General features: G+C 34.7%; 1 protein-coding gene across 2 annotated transcripts in view; it reads right to left on the reverse strand.

Moving 5' to 3' along the window:
- The window catches only part of TFEC (transcription factor EC), a 100,464-nt gene that overhangs the window by 43,737 nt on the left and 33,264 nt on the right, over nucleotides 1-23,463 (reverse strand). Inside the window, exons 1-2 of one of the 2 annotated variants that reach the window (XM_007504177.3) lie at nucleotides 2,995-3,586; nucleotides 2,348-2,590 (exon numbers count right to left, since the gene is read on the reverse strand). In XM_007504177.3, coding sequence (XP_007504239.2) covers nucleotides 2,348-2,590; nucleotides 2,995-3,027 — 276 coding nt within the window. In that variant the 5' untranslated portion in view covers nucleotides 3,028-3,586. Of the gene's footprint in view, nucleotides 1-2,347; nucleotides 2,591-2,994; nucleotides 3,587-23,463 lie in introns of those variants that run through there. The other variant, XM_007504175.3, reaches the window with a different exon arrangement.

Below are 23,463 nucleotides of genomic sequence, written 5' to 3' on the forward strand. Positions count from 1 at the left end.
TCAGAATACATTTTTAAGTGATTTAAGTCATTTGAAAATGAAATAAGATGATCAATTTACTATCATTCACAATGTTTAAAGAGAACCTAAAGGATCACCTATCAAGGATGTTGTAGAGATGTTTCCCTTATTAGGTAGAAGGTAGGATGGGATGACCATTAGAGATGACCTCTAAGATTTTAAGAGTCTCTTTTGGGACTGTGAGAAAGCACAGGGGAAAGAGTACTAGGCCTGCAGTTAGGAGAACCTGTATTCAAATCTGGCCCCCCTCACTGTGTGATCCTGGGCAAGTCACTTAACCCCAATTGCCTGGCCCTTACCAGTCATCTGTCTTAGAAAGGCAAGGGTTTAAAAGGGGGGAAAATAAAGAGTCTGTGTCATGTTCCTGCTCAAAAACATTATGTGGTTCCCTATAGCTCATTGAATAAAAACCATACTTATTTTGTCTGATATTCAGTGTTCTTCATAATATAACACCATTATGTCCTCTTAGCCTCAAAACCCATTACTTCCACATGTTCAGCCTATATTCTAGCTAAAATATAATACAATCCTTAAGCCCATCCTTGTCATCTGCTCCTTCATTCAAGCTGTCTCTCCGCCTGGAAGTCTCTCCCCAAAATATTTGCTTGTTTTAATTCTACCCATTTTTTCAAAGCTGAGTTAATTTATGACAGTTTTTGTCATATTTATCATTTACCAATTTATGATGATTCTTCTCTCAGCCCAAAGGCATCCTTTCCTTATGATTTACTATTGAACAGTTGCTCCCTAATCTCTCTTCTCACATTCCTTCTCACAGTTATTGATGGACCTCCTCTTTCCCTCTCCCCCAATAACTGCAAGGTCTTATTTAATCACTATATCCTCCCATAAGCTCCAGCACTATGTGCGACCCAAAGGGAATACTTCATAAATATTTCTTGATTATTTTGAGAAGCCTTCTTTGACTTTTCCCTCCTCAAGTTACCTCACATTGACTGATCAGTGTCCATATTGCAAGGGCTGACTCATTTTTGCCTTGGTCATCTCCGTTTTGGCATCAGTGCCTTAATAAGTGTTTAATAGAATTAACTAATTCATGACTGAATGATAGCCAGGGGAAAAATATTTCCCTGCTTCATTGAGAGTCAGTTCTTACCAAACTCAATATCCCAAATTTCAGATCATTCCTTCTGGCCCAATACTCTACAGGAAGAAGTTTGGGGAGATCTTCAGGGATCCTTCCCTAAAGGCTATGACCTAGTCTATGTATTGTTCACTGGAAAAAGCCAGGACACTGATATGTGTGATTTGGCTTCTGGTAACAAAATGAATATATTTCACAATTGGTTTTGTCTTTTTACATTTTGTTTATTCTTTGGACTATCTTTTCATCTGGGCAGGGAACTTCCAGTATGGAAACTCCTTCTGTCAATGCCAATCATTAACATTTTTATCTTTATTATTTTAGAGGTTTGCCTATGATATTGAGAAGTTAAATGACTTGTCTATAGGCACACAACTGGTATGTTTAGGAATTTAACTTGAACCTAGGACTTATAGGCTTTGACTATCATTGTACCATACTGACTCATCTATTCTGCTTAAGATAATTTAAAAGTTATTGTTTTCAAATTCCACTCAGCATAAGACCATGTCAATAAATTCTTACCTTCTGTCCCTCTCCACCAAAGAGTCATATCCTATATCAAAATACATCTTGAAAATGAATAACTATAAGATCCTCTTGTCTTTCATGTGTTATTCATAGTTAACAATCAACTTGTTCTCCACTTATGTTTACATAGGCTTAATGAAATTAAATGGAAATTCTGAGTCCAAATGCATTTTTGTATTTTTTGTACATTTTTGTATTCATTTTTGTATTTTCTTTTTTTCCTCAAAATCATTTTAAAAATATGATAACCAATTAGCATGTGAAGATAGTCTGCATTTTTTAAATGAAAGTGACCCAAATGATTTTCAGAATTGAACTTCATTTATTCAACAATTCAACAATTCTGAAACTTTGTGTATTTCAAACTTCCTATATATACATATATGAATATATATATATAACTTTTATGAAATAAAACATTTAGAATATTTTCTCCAAATGATCATAGATTTAGAAATGGAAGGGACCTTAGGAACTTTCTTGTTCACCTTCCATATTTTACAATGGAGGAATCTTGAGACCTAGAGAGGTGGTCAAGAGACTTAATAAAAGTCCCCAATGTAGAGAATGGGATTTGAATCCCCCCATCTTTTCTACTGTACTACCTCTAATGCCTTTCTATCCTTTTTGCACTGGCTTTCAGCATTTGGTCATAATTTTCAAAGCCATTAATAATATATTCCATACCACATTTTCATGATCCTTGCCAAGAGCTAGCAACTTGATGATTGGATTTTCTGTGATCCCGATCTCGCTGTCAGGAGGCACATGTCCATTCTGTACCAAACGAACAGCACCCGTGGCTTGTGGATGGGTCAGTGCTAGGGTTTGATTGGGCAACTTGGTGTCAAGAGTCATATACTGCTTCACTTGCTGTCTCTGCGCTTCATGTATATGGTACCTAGTTGGGTTTTCCGCATGTGTTTGGACCTAAAAATCAAAAAGATAAATGTTAATGGGTCACATCATTTGTTAAATCATAATGGCTAACAAAGTCCTATTTTTAACCACCGAATCATGACATTAAACACATAACATTCTAGAACATCCCAAGCCTTTTGGAGATTTTTGTAGTTGTCATAAGTTACATAAGGCTATAATAACTTTACTATTTAGAAAAATCAATATGTGTCAGTGAGACTGCTGTATTTCTTAACCTTTACTACACATCATCTGATGCCAAAAGCATCAGTAAAAATTAATTTCTTTCAAAATATTGCATAAAAAAATGACATGCAAATGACACAGAATTAATTATAAAAGTGATTGCCATAGTACAGTGACAGTGATGAAGAAAATGCTTAATATCTTGCTGCTTTGAGTTTTTTACTCACCTTGTAATAAGGTCGATCAGTTAAATGAGGCATTGCTGAGTTCTGCAAAAAAGAAAAACTTTCAGTCCTAAGGAAAGCCTACCCACACATCCAATGCCAATCAACCAACTAGTAGTTGGGCTTTTGAGGACTACAAGTCAAAAGTGAAATTTTTTAAGCTCTGTGGGTCTTTTATAGTCAGTGGACTTGCTAAAAAATAGCAGCAAAAAGGCAACTTTTCCATGTTTCTGACCCTTTTTAACCAGCACTATCTGTGAGCACCCACACACACACACACACACACACACACACACACACACACAAAGCTGCTGGCAACTTGACTTCCTCTGACTTCCCTTCCTTTACCCTGTGTTGTGACTAGTCACCAATTTCTAGTAATAAATTTTCCTCAAGTGGCCCATATGTAAACTTGTTTAATACACCCCACATGTTAAACAATAGTAAAGGCTACAGTACAATGCTTATTTTTTCTTTTTTTATTCCAGCTACACAAACTACTATTTAATTCCCTTAACATACATTAGCCCAGATAAATAGCCCATACAAAGTATTTTGCATTTAAATGAGCTAGTTTGGGGTACAATATTGTAGTACTTACTTTAGTTTAATTCTGTTATGCTGACATTTTTAGCATTATTTTAATTGTGTGACCATAAAATAATTTTTCAGTCATATAAAAAAGATTAAGATTGGTAATAAAGATTACACATATTACTAATTATATTGCTACGAGCTTTGAAGTTGTAAAATAACATTTCATTAAAACACCAGTGGGAATTTTTTAGGGTGGCTGTTTAGATTATTCTACAGTTTTAAGTTAACACTCCACATTCTCTTCACACATTTACAAAATATATTTCATAAATAGTATTTTCAGGCTCACAAATTAGAATCCTCCTTAGTATGTATTTTACATGAATATTTAAGTGCATTTGTATTAATTTTTTTTTTAAGTAGAATGCCTCTGGTTCAAAGGAAAGGATGCTGACTTCATCAGTTCCCCAGATTCTTTCAACATTTCAGAAACATCTATTAAAAACCTACTTTATCAAGTACTATGAAGGAGACCAAAGATTTAGAAGAGTTGGTTCAAACTTCCAAGGAGTTTACAATTTGGATAGGGCAACAAGATATACACAAATCAGAAAGCATAAGAACAAAACAAAAATGCTTTGTAAAGCTTGACAACTATAGACAGACATAAAAATTAATGAAGTCAAAGTTTTTCAAGAAAGTGATTTTTGAATGAAGTCTTAGAAGAAGGCTGGATCAGAATGAGATTTAGCTCATGTGGCATCTCTGATGGGAAGCCTCCCCTGGACCAGTGATGTCTCTTCCCGGAATGATGTTGCATTTATTTATCTGTATTTCCTTAATAGATTGTAAAAACAAAAACAAAAAACTACTCCTTATCTAGTATTTGACTTTGTATCCATAGCACAAGGTGGCTGGCCCTGAAGTTCAAATCTAGCCTCAGACGCTTACTAGCTGTGTGACCCCAACCAAGTCACTTAAGCCTGTTTACCTCAATTTCCTCATCAGCCAAATGAGCTAGAGAAAGAAATGGAAAACCACTCCAGTATTTTTGTCAAGAAATCCCCTAAAAGGGAGGCAACATGAATCATATAACTTTGGAAAACTTATGTGTAAATTTCTTATTGGAATAAAAATTTAAAAATGAATGAAAACTCTAAAAAACACATACAAATGGGGTCACAAAGAATGGGAAACGACTGAAATGACCAGACAACAACAAATCCATAACAACTGGTCTTTGAAATTTTTATTTTCTTTGGTTTGGAGAATATTTTTGGTGGGGGGCTGGATCTGAGACTTTTTTGGTATAGGGAATTCCTGGTGAAAAAAAAATCAATTTTAATAGGTAACTACTCTGCAACTTTAAAGTTTCTTTGGGAATTATGAGATTAAGCATTTTACTCAGGATTACAGAGCCAGTAAGACAAAAATATCATGAGCCTGGGTCTTCTTGGGCAACCAGATTGTCCAGTGGATAGATCGTTAGCCCTGTGTTCAGGAAGACCTCAGTATGCCTCATCTGTAAAATGAGAACAATAATAGCACCCAAGTCCCAGGGTTATTATAAATAACAAATGAGGTAAATCTGCAAAGTGCTCCCCAAACCTAAAAGCACTACAGATGCCACCTTGCATACCTCTTGTCTTGTCCATAACAGGCACCTCACAACAGTCATCAAAACTGAGCTCATTTAGATGGATTTCTATGGAAAGTATTTCCAGTGGGGGAAAAACAATAGTGGAGATCAATGGCTTAAGAGAAACAACCCAGAGCACTTCTCCAAAGAGAAAGCTGCCTCCTACCCCCAAACCACAACAGAACGTGAGACACACACAGACTAAGATGAATGAGAATGGAACTAATTGTACTTCTCTATGAAGTATCTATTTTTAGTTATACAAAGGATGAAAATGTGCATCTGTCCAACCCAGCAGTTCAAGTAAAAAGAGATTGAATAGGGGAAGAACATAGTTTCAAGGAATTGGCTTTTAAAGAAGCCTCATTGAAAGAGAGCTTCTTAGCCTTTTTTGCATCATGTACTAAGAATGGGTAAAATATAGCTCTTTTTGGAGTCTTGGAATCTTCAGGGAGTGTCCATCCATTAAGGAATAGCTGACTAAATAAATGATGATATATAATAGGGATGGAATACTACCTGCACTGTAAGAAATGATGAAGGGGGTGATATCTGAAAAGGCTGAAGAGACTTCTGAAATAAGCAGACCTAAGAGAATAATTTATTCAATGAAAATAATATATTAAGTACCCCAAAACTTTGAAAGGCTAAATAATGACCAACCACAATTCCAGAGGACTAATGATGAATCATGCTGGCTACCTCCTGATAGAAAGGTAAAAACTCAAGCACAATGAATGAAAGAAATTGGTATTTTCTTTTTAACATAACTTATGCGGGAATGGGTTTTACTTAAATATGCATATTTGTATCAAGGTTTTTTTAAATATTTTTTTGTATTCTGTATTGGGGATGTGTGGGAGAGAGAACAAATTTTTGCTGATTAGAAAAATAAAAAATGTTATTTTAAGACAGTTGCCAAATTACAAAGATAAACAGGGTTCCAAAGAAATAAAAAGAAAATCTCTCCTCACCCCTAACTCTTTTGCAGAGGTGGGAACTACCTGGATGTGGAACACTTCATGTTTTTAGCCTTTTTCCCCCTATTATTTTGATAGATTTTTACTAATTTTTTTTTCTTTTTTAAAAATCTTATGTAAGATGGTTCTCAGAAAAAGAAAGTAGAGGGATACTGGGAGAAATTTAGACAATATAAAAACAAATGTCAACAAAACTTTACTTTTAAAAAAAGGTAAAGTTTATTTTTCATCCTGATTCCCTGCTTATACTGCCTCAGTCAATGCTTTTACTTATGCATGACTTAGAAAAAAGAAAGGAGCATTCCAATTTAGGATCTAACACAGAATATTCATTTAGTAGGAATGAGTCCTTTCATCCAGTGGGCACTTTAGACACCTTCTCTTTATAAATCTAAGATAGATACTAATGGTTAAAGGACTCTGAGCTTGCCAAAAATAAGAAAAATAAGATTTCCCTTGACAAAGATAAAATTATAAATAACATCGATACCTTCTACAAGTCTGTTTACTGGATAAGAAAAGAAGAAATTTCACAGCCATTGGGACATAAGCACTGTCACTGGAGTGACACACATGCATAGTGGCATTCAGTTAATTCCTTTTTCAATAACATTATGGCACTGTACTTAACTGAGAGTAGTAAGAGATTGAAAGGCAGAGAGAGATCATTTTTGCCTTTGTTCAGTTGTGTCCAACTTTTCAAGATCCTTTTCGGATTTTCTTGGAAAAGATTCTGGAGTAATATGCCATTTTCTTCTCCAGATCATTTTTATTTTTTATTATTTTGTTTATTTATTTTTAAAAATACTTACCTTCCAGCTTAGAATCATTACTGTGTATTAGTTCCAAGGCAGAAGAGTGGTAAGGGCTAGGCAATAAGGGTTAAGTGACTTGCCCAGGGTCACACAGCTAGAAAGTGCCTGAGGCCACATTTGAACCCAGAACCTCCCCTCTCTAGGCCTGGCTCTCAATCCACTGAGCCACCCAGCTGCCCCCCCCCCCCATTTCATTTTTAGATGAAGAAACCAAGGCAAACAAGATTTGCAAAAAAACTTGCCTAGGGTCACACATCTAGTAAGTTTCTGTGATCAGATTTGAACTCACAAAATGAATCTTGCAGATTCCAAGCCTAACCCTCTCTATGCATTGGGACACCTACCTATTGCAATAGTCCAGAAAAGAGGCAATGTGGACCTGAATGAGAATGGAGAGGAGAGGACATAAATAAGAGATAGATGGTAGAATCAAGACATGAAAATAGATTAGCTGAGGGGAATGGGTGGAAATGAAAAGTTGAGGATGGTATTCTAGAGGGTGGTTCTAATTTAGATATGTTGAATTTGAGATTGCCATAGGATATTTGATTAAAGATTTCCTAAAAGCTGTTGATGTGTGATTATCTCAGGAAAGAGATTAGGTGGGGATAAGTAGATCTGAGAACCACCTGCATGGAGAGATGCTTCAACCCTTAAGAGCCCATAAGATTAATAAGTGAGGTAGTACCTAGTGGAAGGGGAAAGGACCAAGGAAAGAATCTGGGAGAACATCCATAATTAGTAGAAATGACTGAAAAGATTGAAGGACCAGTGAAGGAGATTGAACAAGTGTGATTTGGCAGATAGGTTTGAGAACCAGGAGAGAGAGCAGCATCACAAGGGTCTAGAGGAGAAGCTATTCAGGAGGAAAAGATAATTGTCCATGGTATAAAGAGAGGGTGCAAAGCATCAGGATTGAGGATAAAAACCTTTAAGATGTTTATTTCAAAAATTACTGTTATTTTAGAGAGGGAAGTCTCATTTAAATGACAGAGCTAGATTTCAAAGTTTTTAGAAGAGAGGAAGTAGAAGGGTCTCATGTAGATGGCTTTCTCAAGGAGGTTAGCCACAAAGGAGAAGGAAAATATAGGATGGTAGCTATCAGAAGAAGTAGGATCAAGTGAGAATTGTTTAAGGGTTAAAGAAATATGGGTGTGTTTGTAATCTATTGAAAAGGAGTGTCTAGATACACACTTAGACAGAGTGAAGATAAAGATAGAAGTAATCTGCTGGAGAAAACAGAAGAGGATGGGACCAAATCACACTACTCCATCAATCTTCCACCCATAATAGATTCTTCTGACTGTAAGAGTTAAAATTAGCTTTTGGAAATAAAAACCCCAAGGAAATAGATTATTGGTATGTTTGAGCTGCCAAGTTTCTTGAGGAATCTGCAAAGGTTTAAGCAAGAAGCCAAAATTTTAACCAGTTTTCCACTGTCTTTTCATAGCCTTCTCATCCTACTGCTATTCAAAAGGGAAACAGCCCACCAATGTGGCTCATGCCTTTTCTTTCTCTGACCTGCTCTTTTAATTTATTTAATAAATAATTATAAAATTAAGATACAGTCTCCAGAGAATTTTAATCTTAACAAAGTCCATGAAAAAGGAGTAGCTCAGACCTGGAGGCCATGTCCTATCATGAAGACTTAATCATTTTTTCTTAATGGGAGGTAGCCTCAGCTCTCTCAGGGAAAGAATGACAACCCAAACCTTTAAGAAATTTTATTCAGCTTAATGAACATTGAATAAGAGTCAAGGGGGCATTATACAATCATAATTTGCATTAATATAATGCTTTTTCAAGTTTGCAGAATAGTTTTCTTTACAATAACTTTCTGATTAAGGTAATGCATATACCATCATCCTCGTCTTACATCAAGGATGTGGGCACTATAAACAGGTCAACTTGTGTGGAAGAACTGAAATTGCTCTCTCCAAAGTCATCAGTGATCTCATTACAAAATCTAATGGCCTCAATTTTCATCATTTTCCACCTCCCTGCAGCCTTTGATGTTGCCTATAGCTCTCTCCTGGATACTTCTTCTCTGTATTTTTGTGACATCATTTTTATTTGGTTCTCCTCTTCCCCATAGAGTAATTCCTTTTCAAATTCCTTTACTTAGTCATCATCTGCTATTGTCCCTAATTAATCCCTTGAGGCTCTGTCCTGGGCTCTCTTCTCCTCTTTCTCAGGACATTTTTTTCTTTCAAAACCCTTACCTTCTGTCTTAGAAGTGTGTATTGGATCCAGGACAGAAGAGCACCTGGGTCCAGACAAGGAGGGTTTAAGTGATGTGCCAAGGGTCATAAAGCTAGGAAGGATCAGAGATCAGATTTGAATCCAAGAAACCTCCCATTCCTAGGTTGGCTCTCAATCCACTGACCAATCTAGCTATTCCATCACCAAGACTTTGTAATCAACTCACCTGAGTTCAATATCATCTCTCTGCAGACAACTCCCAGATCTACATATTTAATCTAAGGCTTTTAGCTCTAATAGATATTTTAATCTGGACATTCTGGAAACATTTAAAACTCAACAAATCTAAAACAAAACTGTCCCTCATACTTGAAACTCCATCACTTGGTTTACCTGCCTTCTTCCTAACTGTCCTTCTCACCCAATATATATTCTTGCTCTCAGATTTTCCAGATTCCTCTAAAGCAGGCTCAAATGGCTTCAGTGGTTCTCAATGTATGGTCAGCAGACCCTGAAGGATCTTCATACCTCTCAGACTGTCTATGAGGCTAAAACTACAATATTTATATAATAATACTAAAATGTTGTTACCTTTTTCATTTTCATCCTCTCCTGACTGTACAGTGGAGTTTACTGTAGGCTACATGGTTTCTCAATAAAAGACTTAGCTGAAAACATGATTGAATCTCAGCTGCAAAATTTTTTTTTTTGCCTTATAAATGAATGAATCTAAAGATACAGTTGAACTTGGGACAGTAACAAATAATCAAAGATTTTCTTTTACATGAATGCTTGACTGCAAAGAAAAGTGGTGCTGAAATATTCAAAATTCTGAAAAACTACTTTGAATCTGATGATTTATCCTGGAATCTCTGTGCTGAATTTAACTGATGGTTCAAAAGCAATGGTGAGTAAAATTACTGACACCTTAACAAGAATCAAGCCAGTGGCACTAAATTCCACTGATAGTCTTTATTTTCTTTACCTCTACACATTCAGAGTTAAAAAATAATGACAAATAAAATAAATAAGTGGTCAGAAAATGGATGCTAATGAAATATTAATTAAAATTTAAAGCTAACAAATTAAAAATAAATATTTATTAAAATAAAAAACAAATACCACTTTCCCTTTAAAATGTCCTTGATGAATGATCCAAAAAGGCAGTGAAAAAGGCCTGCATCAGGGCAATGGCTATGGTAAATATCCACTATATGTAATATAAATGTAACTCAAACTTTCTGAAATTATACAAAATAATTCAAAATAATTTTTTTTCTATTTTTCTTCCTCTCCATTTTCCTGCCATCTCTTCATTCACTGACTCTAGCTTAAATAGAAAGCACCTGACAGTGTTTTAAGGAAGTGTGTTTCTTGGGAGATTTCCTTCCTATTTTGGAAACTCAAAACACTGAGAAAGCTTTCTGAATCTCTGAATAGGCAGAATCAGATGGTTCATGTCTCTAAATCTCATTTTTAAGTTTTCTGAGCTTTGCCCATGACTCATTGAAATGTATACTAAAATGTGTCTTTAAAAATAGGATCTTGGAAAATAGAAAATATCTTCAACAAAAACCTAAAGGGCACATGAATTCTTTTGTAGAAATAAAATCTTTGAAAGGATTCAAGTGAAAAGCTATTCACATTTCTTAAACTTAATGGGAAAAATGTTCAGTGAAGAGGGAAGAATACAGGATACCTGGGTTCTAGTCCCAGAATTGCCCCTAGCTCAAAATTCATAAACAGCAAATTATTTTATTTCCCTGGGACTCAATTTCCTCATATACAAATTTACAGATTGATTTACATGTCCAAAGTCCCTTTCAGCTCTTTCTATGATTCAAGACAAAAATATGGGAATCCACCAGGCAGGTTAATTTAAAATTTAGCAAACATCCTCTTTATCATTATCATAGCTAATATTTACACAATAATAATAGGATTTTACTAGCATTTTAAGGATAAATGCTTTATTGTCCCATTTTGAGCCTTGTTTAGATAGATGCTATTATTATCCCCATTTTACAGATGAGGAAACTGAGGCCAAATTCAAACTCAGTTCTTTCTGACTCCCAATTCATTCTTTTGTTCCACTTTCCAACTATCTACTCAATAGATTATACAGTTTTGGGAGGTTATGTTGGGAAACTGGAACCAAGAGAGGGAAATGTATTTGCACAAGGTCAGTGTATTGAGAGTCTGAAGCAGGATTGAAATTGAGGTCCTTCTGACTTAAAATCTGGCAAATTTGGAAAGAAGAAGTACTTTGGTTTATATCTAAATTTAAGCAATTTTTCTTCTTCATTTCTCCCCCATTAGGAACTGTGATTTCATCACTTTAGGGAACTCCCATCAGAGACACTGCCCTCACAAATCAAGATCTCTAATTCATATGTAGAATAGTCTTAGAAAATAACTAGTCATACCATGAAGTGGTCTTTTCCACAGTCCCTATATGTTACCAGTACCAGAAATAGGACTTGAATTCATTTTCTCCTGACTCCACGGTCATCTTGACCTTTCCACTAATGCTCCCTCTCAAACTCAAACACAAAGAAAGGCTAAATTGCCATGGAACCTAAGAATTTGCGAATTTGCTTCTACAAATCTAAAATATATTCTCATATAATTTTGACATCTTGTTAACACCGTGACATTCAATCACAAATGAAAAGAAAATGATTAAGCTCATGAATTTTGTCTAGATGTGCAAGTGAGCTTTGTTATTTTAATTAACCTAAATACCAAAGTTAAGCCAAAAATTCAATTTTTAAAAAAAGTCTTTGGAGAAATAACTCTATCTCCATTTTAAAATAATGCTAGTATCCATTCAGAATTTTGTGTCCTCAAAGTGTCATGATTCCTTTAACACATTTAGAAGCACCCTTATGTGTTTATAAGATTGCTACAAGTATTAGATGCCATTTCAGCCAAGAATCATTTAATAAGCAAACCTAAATACTTGAAAATTTGAATCACAGAAGTTCTAGCTTCAAAGGGCAAAGGGTAAACAGTAAAAAAAAAGTGTAGGAAGAATAAAATCCTTTTTCTAACTGAGGAAAGGACACTCATGGCAGGAGTCATAATGGCTAACTAAAAGGGTGTTGGGAACCTTGGTCTTTCTTTTACTGCTTCTGGCCCAAAGACAGGAAGATATATTGGAGCCCCAAGAATCCAGACAGATCTACAAAAAAAAGGCAACTTATGTTATTTGCTGTAGTGAATAGATAGTAGGCAGATAAAGTTCTCTCAACACAGCAACTTTTGAAATCTGCTGAATTGCTCAAAGTCCCAAGCTAATGCCAAGCCCTGTAAAAATCCAACTGCAAGAAAAGGTTGAAATGAGCAAGAAAACTACTCTATCCAAGCCTATTATAAAAACTGGGTTAGATAAGCAAAGATTGGAATCAATGGAGTGTGGTTTCAAGTACAGCATTCATTAGCTGTGTGATCCTAGGCAAGTCACTGTATACTCAAAAGCTTCATTATCTTCCTATGCCAAGTTGAGATAATACAGTTTTAACTAGCTTCCTCCCAGGTTTTTGGGAGGAAAGCATTTTTTTTTTAACCATGAGTAAGTCATTATTTCAAGTAAGGTATTTGTTACTATTTATAATTTTTTTCAACTATAAAAAGCAGTTATTATCTACTCAGGCAACAAACCACAGTCCCAAGGCTTTTTCTCTTTTGAAAAAGATGAAAAAAGAGGAATTGAAAAAATCGTGATCACCTATATTAGTAGCAAACATCTTCCATCCAAGTCTTCCTCTGATATCTCATGGCAATATGGAAGTGGCTCTAGATTCTTGAGTCACCAAAGCATTTATTAAGTCACTGATCTAAGGTCTGGGGAAATGAAGAAAAAGCAAAAATAGTCCCTGCTACTGAGGAGATGACATTCCTTTGTTCATTGGTCATTTGAGTCCTTCCTGTCCAAGGAATTCAAGCTCTGGCAAATCTCACACATCTTCAGAGGCTTTGGGTGTGGGATCTCTAATGAATTGTTTTCATTATCACTAGTCTGAGGACCAGCTTTGCTGAGTCTAGAGTAGCTCATTACTAGGTTAGCTACAGGAGGATAAGTTTCTGCCCTTCTCAGATACAGCAACTTTCATTGATTATCTAAGTAGCTTAGAAAGAGGTTGTGATTTGGACCCTTTTAGGTGGCACACAAACTGCTAAATTTTTGAAGTGCTGAAATACTGCCATTGATTAATTAAAGTGTCTAAATATATTTCTAAGCCTTGTCTTTAATTCTTCTTCTAATATAGCTATTTCCAATTTAATACTAGTGAATATTCATTCTTAGCCACTTAACATAAAGAATCATAATTTTTCAAGTTGATTATGCCAAGCTTTTTACCCTAGAATGCCCCAAATCAAGCACGACCATCCTGAAGGAAGTTTAGACAGATTACAGGGATTGTGTGGGAGAAAATAAAACAATTAGATGATAACTTTTGAAATTCAGAAATATAAAAATCATGGCCAAAAAACACAGCCATGCCAGATCTTTGACCAACTGGAAATTTTATTTAAAAAAACACCTCGACTATTATTTTGTCTGAACAATCAAATTAGCCAGTTATTTACTAGGGATAAGGATGAGATAGATGTGTGATTTCAGAAGTACTGAGAGCTCCTGGGCGAGAATAGTCCTGTCAATGCAGGTTAACAACTGCTCTGCAATTTTGTGGAGAGTTAGTTACGGAGATTTGATCCATGTCCTTTTCCAGTAGCCTAGATTCCTTTGACCAGACTTTGATTTATTCTAATAACATTACCAGATCATTTTAAATATCAGAAGAAAAAAAAAAACCATCTCCAAATCAAGACAGACAGTATGAAGCCTGAGGTTTTAATGACCACTCACGGCAATCTCATTCACTGTAATATGACTGTCATTATTTCATGTTGTTAATGTTATATTCAGTTTGAATTTAATGAATGAAGTAAAAGTTTGGACTTCACCATTGAATAATAGGTTACTATTAATTATGTCACTAGTGTCAAAGGTATGTATAAGAGGGAATCTATTTTGGATCTTAATATCCCTACCTCCTAGATATCTACTCGTAAGAAGGATATGACATTTGTTAATGCCTTGTAGTAAAGTATAATAAGTCATTTTTTCAAACCTCACCTTTGGAACGTAGTCTTTGACAATGGTATTCTAATAAATCTTGAGGTGACGAAGCCTAAAATCATCTAGTACTGCATGTCTGATTGAGATAAAACTACAAAACTAAATCTCAGCCAAGGTTCATCAAAAGTTTGACTTGGGTTTCTGAATAACTGTCAGCCCATTCGAGCTGAGTGAGCATCCCCTAATTCATTAGGAGTACAGATTTAGAGCTTGAAGGACCCTTAGATGTCACTCAGCTCAAACCTTTCCTTTTGCAAAAGAGCAAACTGAGGGCTCAGAGAAATCACTTGAGATGACTTGCTTTTAAGGTCTCCCAATTCTAATTAAAGATAAGGATTCAAACCCAGGTCCTCAGAGTCCAGAGCCAGATTCCTTTTCACCATAGTTCCTAACAATGTTTTTGGTGCCAAATCATTCCAAAATGAAGGATTCTAATCAGACCACTTAGGCAAATAAAATTCTTTTTTTTTTTCTTAAGGAGCTCCAAATATTTTCAAATGGAACCTTTTTTTTGTCAAAATGCACTGACTGGTGGGTTATTCTTTTTGTGACATTTTTGGCAAAGAACATGATAAAATGAGACTTAAGGACTTCTCAAATGAGGCCAGTCTAGTACCCCGCTTCATTAATGACTTAGTCTAGTTTTTCCCATTTCTGTTAACTTTATAGATAAGTTCTTGAAATCACAAAGAAAAGATTTCTGTGTCAGTAATTCTGTTTACATTTAAATTTATATACAATACTTTACAGCTTATAAGATGTTTACCCACAACAACCCATGGAAGGAATTTCTGCTTTTTTGTCTTTTTTGGTTTGTTTATTTGCAATAATCAATGTAGGGAGGGCTTCTTTTGCTGCTATGTATCAGCATCCCTTCGGGAGCTTCTTATTTAAAAGAATTATATTAAATAAAGTCATTATTCATCATTGTTACATAGCTAGTGTGTGATAGGACTCAAAGGTATTAACATAACCATTTTACAGATAGGGAAATTGAGGTTAGTCAACTTTGGCTCTTAACATTTTGTAATTCTTGGACTCAAAGTTGACAAGGTGGATAGAACCGGGGTCTGGAGTTAGGAAGACCTAAATTCAAATTTAGGTTCAACCACTTAAATAGATCAATTAATCTGTTTGCTTGCAGATTATAAATTATATAAAATGTCCATTATAAAATAGGGATAATAATAGCAACTACCTCCCAGCATTGTTTTAAGGATTAAATGAGATTATAGTCATAAATGACTGTACATGACCCATGGTAGGCACTTAATAAATACTTGTTACCTTCCTTCTTTCTTTTGGAGGTCTGCTGAAGCCTATAGACTGCAGAATAATGTTTTTAAATGCACAGAATTCAACATAATGGGTTCAGAAGGGAAACAATTGAAATAGTCATCAACAAACTTTATAGAGATAAAAGAAGAGAGCAAGTTCACAAAGTCCCCAAATTAAGGACCCTCCCTACCCCCCAAACCCCGATCTAGAATTATCGAGTCACGAAGCATTTGAGGTAAGATGTAAACCCAAGTTTCTTGTCTCCAAGTCCTGTATTCTTTGCACAACATAATGCCCCATTTTAAATTTCAAATATGAACAGCCAGATGGGACTTAAAGTAAGCAACTCTTTCTTAAGGACACTAGGTAGAAAATATGAATAAAGAATCAGTTGAAATCACAGAAAAAGCAACTAGAATATAAAAGTATTTTTTTCAGTCTATGGTTATTTTAAATAAATGATCTCTTATTATCTCTTCTTGCAGTACTTTGATAATTTTATATTTAGAAATGCTGATGATTTACATAGTTTTATTTTGTATTCTACTACTTTGCTAAAATTATGGAGAGTTTCGACTAATGTTTTAGTTGAATCTCTAGGATTTTCTATATATTTCATTATATTAAATGGAGGGAGCTAATTGGTTATTTTAAAGAAACAAACAAATAAAAATTTTAAATAATTTTGAAAATATATAAAAATTAGATTAAATGTTTACTTCTGATTCATTTTCAGTGACAGCAACATAAGCTTAAAAGCTGTATATACAATAATGATGTAATTAGGCTTTTCCACATTTTATTTTGTCAGCATTTCTTCATTTGCTAAATGTTTATGGAATGCTTATTTTATGCATGATTTAGTCACAGAGGGAAATGCAGAAATGATTTGGTCCTTGCCTAACTAAGCCCAGTAAAAAAAAAAGAAACTTACCCTATAATAAGAGGTAGACTGTAAAAGTGGAATCAGAGAAGTATGAAGGACTATGTTAGCTTAGAAGAGGTACAAATAACTAATATCTTCTCAAATTGTTTTAAACTCTTACCTTCCATCTTAGAATCAACATTCAATATTGGTTCCAAGGCAAAAATAAAAAAATGGCTAGGCAGTGAGGGTTAAATGGCTTGTTTAGAATCCTAGAGCTAGGGAGTTTCTGAGTCATATTTGAACCCAGAACCTCCCATCTCTAGATCTGGCTCTCCATCTACTGACCCACTTAGCTGCTCCCTATCTTCTCTAAGTCTGAACTGGCTGTATTGCTTCTTACCTTGCTACACTCACTATATAGTTTAGAGAAAGTTTGCTCATTTTTACCTACCCCCCCCCTCCTACGGTAAAATCAACTTTACAAAACTGTTGATTAAACCATGGACACTTTCAGGAAAAGCTACAGAATTGGAATTTTGGAAGCCTGAACATAAATTTTCTTATCATTTCATTAATAATAATTCATTAAGCTCCTTTTATATGTTAGGCACAGGGCAGGGTGCTGGAGATATCAGCACTAAGTAAAATATTTCCATCCCTCTGAGAACTTAAAAGAGGTGCAGATGAGATAATGTATCATATACAGGTATATTAAAAACAAGCTTCCTTAATATAGGTATATATACACATATACCTCCATAAAATATAGGTAGAGCATGTCATTCTTTAAGGGGATTTAAAGTACATATACAAAAATATGTATAAATATATATAATTTTTAGTCACATACTTTTACATATTTAAATAGATGTATATGTTTATATACACACTTATAAATATAGATGTAAGTTGTAGAAATATATGTGTATATATATACACAAATATTCATTTTCTGTCATTTAGTTCCTATTGATCTTGCATGTTTATATACATTTGTTTACATGTCTCCTCATGGGAGAGAAAATTTTGTTGACTGACACATTTATTTATATACATATATGTATAAATATTTGATATATGTATATATATATTGATTGACATATACATACACCCCTATACTTTACACACACATGAGAATATATATGTACATAAGTACATATGTATATATGAGTATGTGTGTGTGTGTATATAAATATATATAATTTTAGGTTGAACTGAGTCTCCCTAATGTGCCCAGGCTGGAGCTGCAGTGGTCACTCAAGAGTCTAATCTCCCTGATAACTAACATGGAACTTTTTTCCTGCTCCATTTTCAGTCTTTACCAGTTAGTCACTCATTAAGCAACCTGGAAGCCCTCTGCTCTCCAAACTCACCCTAGCAGTGCCATACAGGGCAGATACAGCATAAGCCTTTATCCCTATTGCAGCTCAGAATTCTTGAGTTCAAGGTATAAACTAGCCTTAGCTTCCCTAGTAGCAAAAACTGCAAATGTGCACCACCACGCTCACTTAGAAATTAATCTTTAAAAGCACAAATAATCACCAATTTAATTCTAGACATGAATCGAAAAGCTTTAGTAGGAGATGAGTCGTCCACTGTATTTAATCCTAAAAATGCATCATTTTTCTATTAAAGCATTCACTATGCCAAGAACTTAACACTTGAAAAGAGAACAAAAATGCATTAGTATCATACCAAAAACAAAAACAGAGCTTAACATGGTTTCAGACAGTCTTACAAAATAAGAAGCCAGTTTTTCCTGCATAATTAGTTATAAGAGGGTTTTGTGCACCCAAATTATTAATTCCACTGGAAGGTAACACCCCAAAATGAAAGATCAAAAAGTCTATGTTGCTGTTACTTGGGGTAGGAAAAGCTCAGTTCTGATTGCCCGCTTTCAGTAACTGACTTCAAGAAAAATTAATCCTTCCTCTAATTAAAGTGATTTTTCCAAGCTCCAACAACATTTTATAACTCTACTAAATTTAGTGATGTGATGTTTATTACCAGTGGGCTTATTTAAATGATTTAATATCAGAATTAAGCTGTCTTTAAAGCTAACAATGAACAACTTCTTACCAAGACTCATCAAAGACTGGTTTGGCTCACCTCTTTCACATCCAAATCTACAGCAGGCATGCCAAAGCTGAAATATGCAAATTAATTATTTAAGCCAAACTCAGTAAAACATCTCAAATGAAACTTCCCTCAGAAAACTTTCATCTGGCAGCATTAGAGCTTAGTCATAAATATGCATAAAGAGCGAACACAAAGCATAAGACATCCTGCTTCAAAAATCAACAATTGTGTTTCGATGATGCTTTACACTATGCCGTGTCTTTTAAGTTAAAACAAAGCTTGTGTGTGACTCTTAAATGGATGGCTTTTTCATCCAGGCTATGGTGACCTTTTGATATCATATTCATAAAGAAGTTGCAAATGTTCTTTCAAGGATGTAGACAGTGAAGAAGCAACATTGCCGAGTTCTTTACAAAGGTCACATTTTAAATACCTTGGAAAGTCATCAATGTCTGTTCTATTTTGGAATTTAGATGTCCTAAAATAACTCTGAAGGTTATAAATGGGCAACATTTGGGGCAAAAGACACCCTGAAATGCTTGATCATGATCATCATTTATTATTAAAATTCTGATGTAAATGTGCTGTATTTATAAATTTTTATCATAGCTCAATAGTAGGACTTGGGGTCATATCTATATATTAATATCTATTATTAATAGCCCTGAAAAATAGACTTGTCATTTAATTTTGTTGAATATTTAACAATGATAAAAATAAAACTATGTAACTTTGAAAATAAAAAGATTAAAAATGTTTTCTGTCAGAGAAGTTTTTTTCTTAAGCCAGGCAAATGGTTTCTATAATATTTTTAACCATGAAAACTTTTTTTATATCCTTTATCTACTCATTTTATGGGTTGATATATTGTAATCAATTAATAGAGTCATTTTTATCATAATAAAATGTCATCATTAGAACTGTAGTAGTCTATTCTAACCATTTCATAAAGTATATGATTGGGACATTTTAAATGGTTAAATATTAAAATAATTTAATTGAAAATGAGACTTTGAGATTACTCATTTTGATTGACAAACTGCTGAAAATAGCTTGGCTTCATAAGTGCTTTTGTCCCTGGTCTCTTTTACAGACTTCAGTAGTCATTCTGAGGTCGATATGAAATTTGTCTTTCCTTCACCTTGATTGACTGGTAAATATGACTGTCTTTGGCTCTCTGCATTAATTGAATTCACCCAATGAAAGCATAATTGCTCAACTGCAGATAGTCTAGAGCCAGTCTGGATCAACTGAGTTAAATAAAAGAACCATGGCAAGAAAGTGAAGGTTTCTATACTCATCAAATTTTACCAGATAACAGATCAGCCTTAACCCTGTTTGTGATTTCACTTTCCTCTTGACCAATGGCAAAGAATAAATCCTTCAGGATCAAAGGGACATGCACTTGATTTTAGCTTTAGTTTTTTTGGAAGCTTTACAAATTGTATTCATCTTGGCATATCAAATAAGGGAACAAAAAATGAGATATTGGAAACAAATTCCAGGGAATACATGGAGCAAAAGTTAATGAAAGGTTGCAAATTAAGACACTAATTTGGAATCTGTTGACAGCCAAGAGTACATCTGACAAGAGTTATCCCTGGGAGGTTTTATTTCTTTGGTGTGAGGAAGACTCAGTTTAGAAACTACTTGTCAGCCATTAAATAAACAAATTTTAAGAGCCTACCTGTGAGAAAAGGAAGGAAAAAAAGATACTCCTTGCCTTGGAGGAGCTCAGAGTCTAATCTAAAAGGCAGACATATTGATGGACAATTTAGCTGTAATTTATACCCTTGGAGAGGAGCCTGGAAATAATGAGAGGTTAATGACTTACTCATGGTGATACTCTTGCCTTCTTGACTTCCATAACAATATCCTGCTTCTTTAATTTCAGTTTAAAAAGAATTTATAAAGAACCTGTCCTATATGAGGCATAGTGATAAGCTCTGGCAATGTATTTATAGATAAAAGAAAGAACCTGTCCTCAAGAAGCTTATGTTCTGTGATATAAATACCTGGCTTATAAAACTTTAAAGAATATTATATTTTCCCCCACCCATGAAAACAAATACTTTCTACACAAAGATAATCCTGACTCACTATTCAGATAATTGACTGAGAGGGGGTAAAAAACATAATTTGTGGCCACAAACAGAGCAAACTGGGTAGCTCATCTGGATACTGAACCAATTATCTCATTTGGCAATGAGATAATTGGTTCAGTATCCAGAGGAAACTCAGGATATATGAACTCTAATACCTTACTTCAGAATGCACTTTACTTAAATTATTAAAGTGTTATGTCCTGGCAGATAGGCGGATTGAGAACCAAACCTAGAGATGAGAAGTCCTGGGTTCAAAAAATGTGGCCTCAGATACTCCCTAACAATATGACCCTGAGAAATTCATTTTATCCCCATTGCCTAACCCCTACTGCTCTTCCTCCTTGGAACCAATACACAGTATTTATTCTAAAAGAGAAGATAAAGATTTTTTAAAAAGCGTTATGCCTTAAGCTTCCTCAACATTGTTTGCACAAAGGGATTTTGGGTCCCTTAAGTGATCTTATCTAGTCAATAACCAGTTGCCTAATATTTCATGAACTGAAATCATCTAATGACAATTTTTGGACAGAAGAGGTACAGTTTTAAAGCCAACATATCTGATTCTAAAACAAAAATAAGTCTTATGACTACTCTAGCTTTTAGTGTCTCATTAGAATTCTCCTTCCATAGGAGGGTGCAAAAGATAATCAGGAAGTTAACGAGAATTCCTCTTGTGAAACAGTTGTAGACAAATATAGTACTATTGTATACCATATTGCCTGCCCTGTCTCTAGTGGGTGAGACTAGACTTTAAATAAAAAGAGCTGGGTTTAAGTGACAGTTCTTCCACTGATTTGGGAAAATACTTTTTGTCTTTGTTCATTTGGGATAAGTTTTGATCCTGAATATAGTCATTCATTTAAAAAAAAAAAAAAAGCATGTTACAAGGAGATGCCTTTGGACCAGAATGGTAATACATTGCCTTTTTGGTGGGATTGGAGGGGAGGGATAAGATAGAGATATTTGGAAGTGTCAATTTGGACCTTCCACTCTTGCAAAGCTGGTTACACAAATCATGGGGTTTGGGGTAGGGGATCATTGCCATGAAATATTTCTTGGTCGAAATCATTACTGAACCACTAAATTTTTTCCTATGGAGTCTTTACTAGTTTTGACTACCTGCAAGGGACCCTCTCATTTTTTAAACATTTTATACATTTTTGTATTTATCTGGGTATATTTTCCACTAAAAGAATATAAATTTCTTGAAAGCCAGACTGTTTCATTTTGACTCTCCCCCCACCCCCTTGAGCCTTAGAACAGTTCCCAGCATTAAATAAAAATTTAATAAATGCTTGTTGATTGAGTACTTTGAGGTGTCTCTTCCTAATAAGAACTGGTGACTAAACATATTAGCCTCCTAAAATGACTAAAATAGCTTAAGACTGTGCAAGCCTCAAAAGTTTCTGGAGGAATATAAAAAGATTCCCCAGACTGAACCAAAAATGTTGATATATTACTCCCATAATTCACTTTTTAAACTTTTATATCATTTTAAAACTCCTGATACCAGGCCTATAGACTGCCCAAGCCTTTTCTATCCTAGAAGCCGAATTTTTAATCTTTCAGACTCCCTGACAAGAAAGCAGAACAAAGGTTAAAGTAAAAAGCATCAAGGAATCGAATGAGATACCTTCCTTCCCTCCATCTTGATCGTTCTGTCTAGTCTTGCTCATGACCACATGACCCTGAAATTCACCCTCTGAAAAAGCCACCTAGAAAATTTGCCATCATGCACCACAAATGACACGTATGGTAGAAAAGAAAGAAGACATGAGGAAAAGGGGGGGGGGGAACTCTTCCCTCTTAGAAAGTACTTCATCCTCTTTCTATACAGCAGTGTATTTTGCCATATGAGAGGAAGATCGAGAGAAGAGGGAGAGGTAAAACTAGTCATTACCCAGGATATTTTTACTCATGGGGACCCACAAGTAGCTATTATAAAAATAAAAATTAATTAATTGGATATTGAGGGTGAGTGAGGGTTTTTAGCAGACAAACACTTGTTCTCAAATATCCAAATGCAACCTCTGATAAAAGGTCATTTTAAAAGTAGCACACCCCTTCTTGATATTATTATAGGCAAAAATTTGATTATGAAGAACACTTACTAGGACTTTGTTTTTCTCATCAATGAAATATATTAAGAAATAAAAAAAGATTCCATAAATCATTTTGACAGTCTGAACCCCCAAACCATAATCAATATCTATGGAAAATAAAAATAAAATAAGCATAATTGAGTTACTTAAAGGTATACAGAACACTTTAAGTATATTATTTCACTGGACTCTTATAATAGCCTTGTAATAATAGGTGATATTATTATCTTCATTTTACAAGTGAAGAAATTAAGGCATAGAGACATTACTGGGAATCTGGAGCTCCTAAGTATCTGAGGCAAGAATCCATCCCAGACCTTTTCTGACTTCTAATTCAGTCCTCCATTCACTATTCCATGTTGTCGCACTGGTATATGACTAGTAAAGAATGCATAAAGTGATCCTTTTAACTAGGTTTTTTGCCTTTTTCTTCATTTGGTGCTTTAGTAATTTCCTGAGGGGAAGGTATGTGGGTCAGTGGATAGAGAATCAGGCCTAGTGATGAGAGATACTGAATTCAAATCTGGACCAGATATTTCCTCGCTATGTGACTTAGGATGAATCACTTGCTCCCAATTCCCTATTTTAACTGTTTTCCGCCATGGAACCAATACTTATTCAATTTTAAGACTGAAGATAATTGTTTTAATAATAATAATAATAATTTCCTTGATAGAGATACCATTATCAATGTTCTGTTTTTTCCTTATTGATAAATTGA

This window comes from Monodelphis domestica, chromosome 5, assembly GCF_027887165.1.
Source record: "Monodelphis domestica isolate mMonDom1 chromosome 5, mMonDom1.pri, whole genome shotgun sequence".
NCBI classification, from domain to species: domain Eukaryota; kingdom Metazoa; phylum Chordata; class Mammalia; order Didelphimorphia; family Didelphidae; genus Monodelphis; species Monodelphis domestica.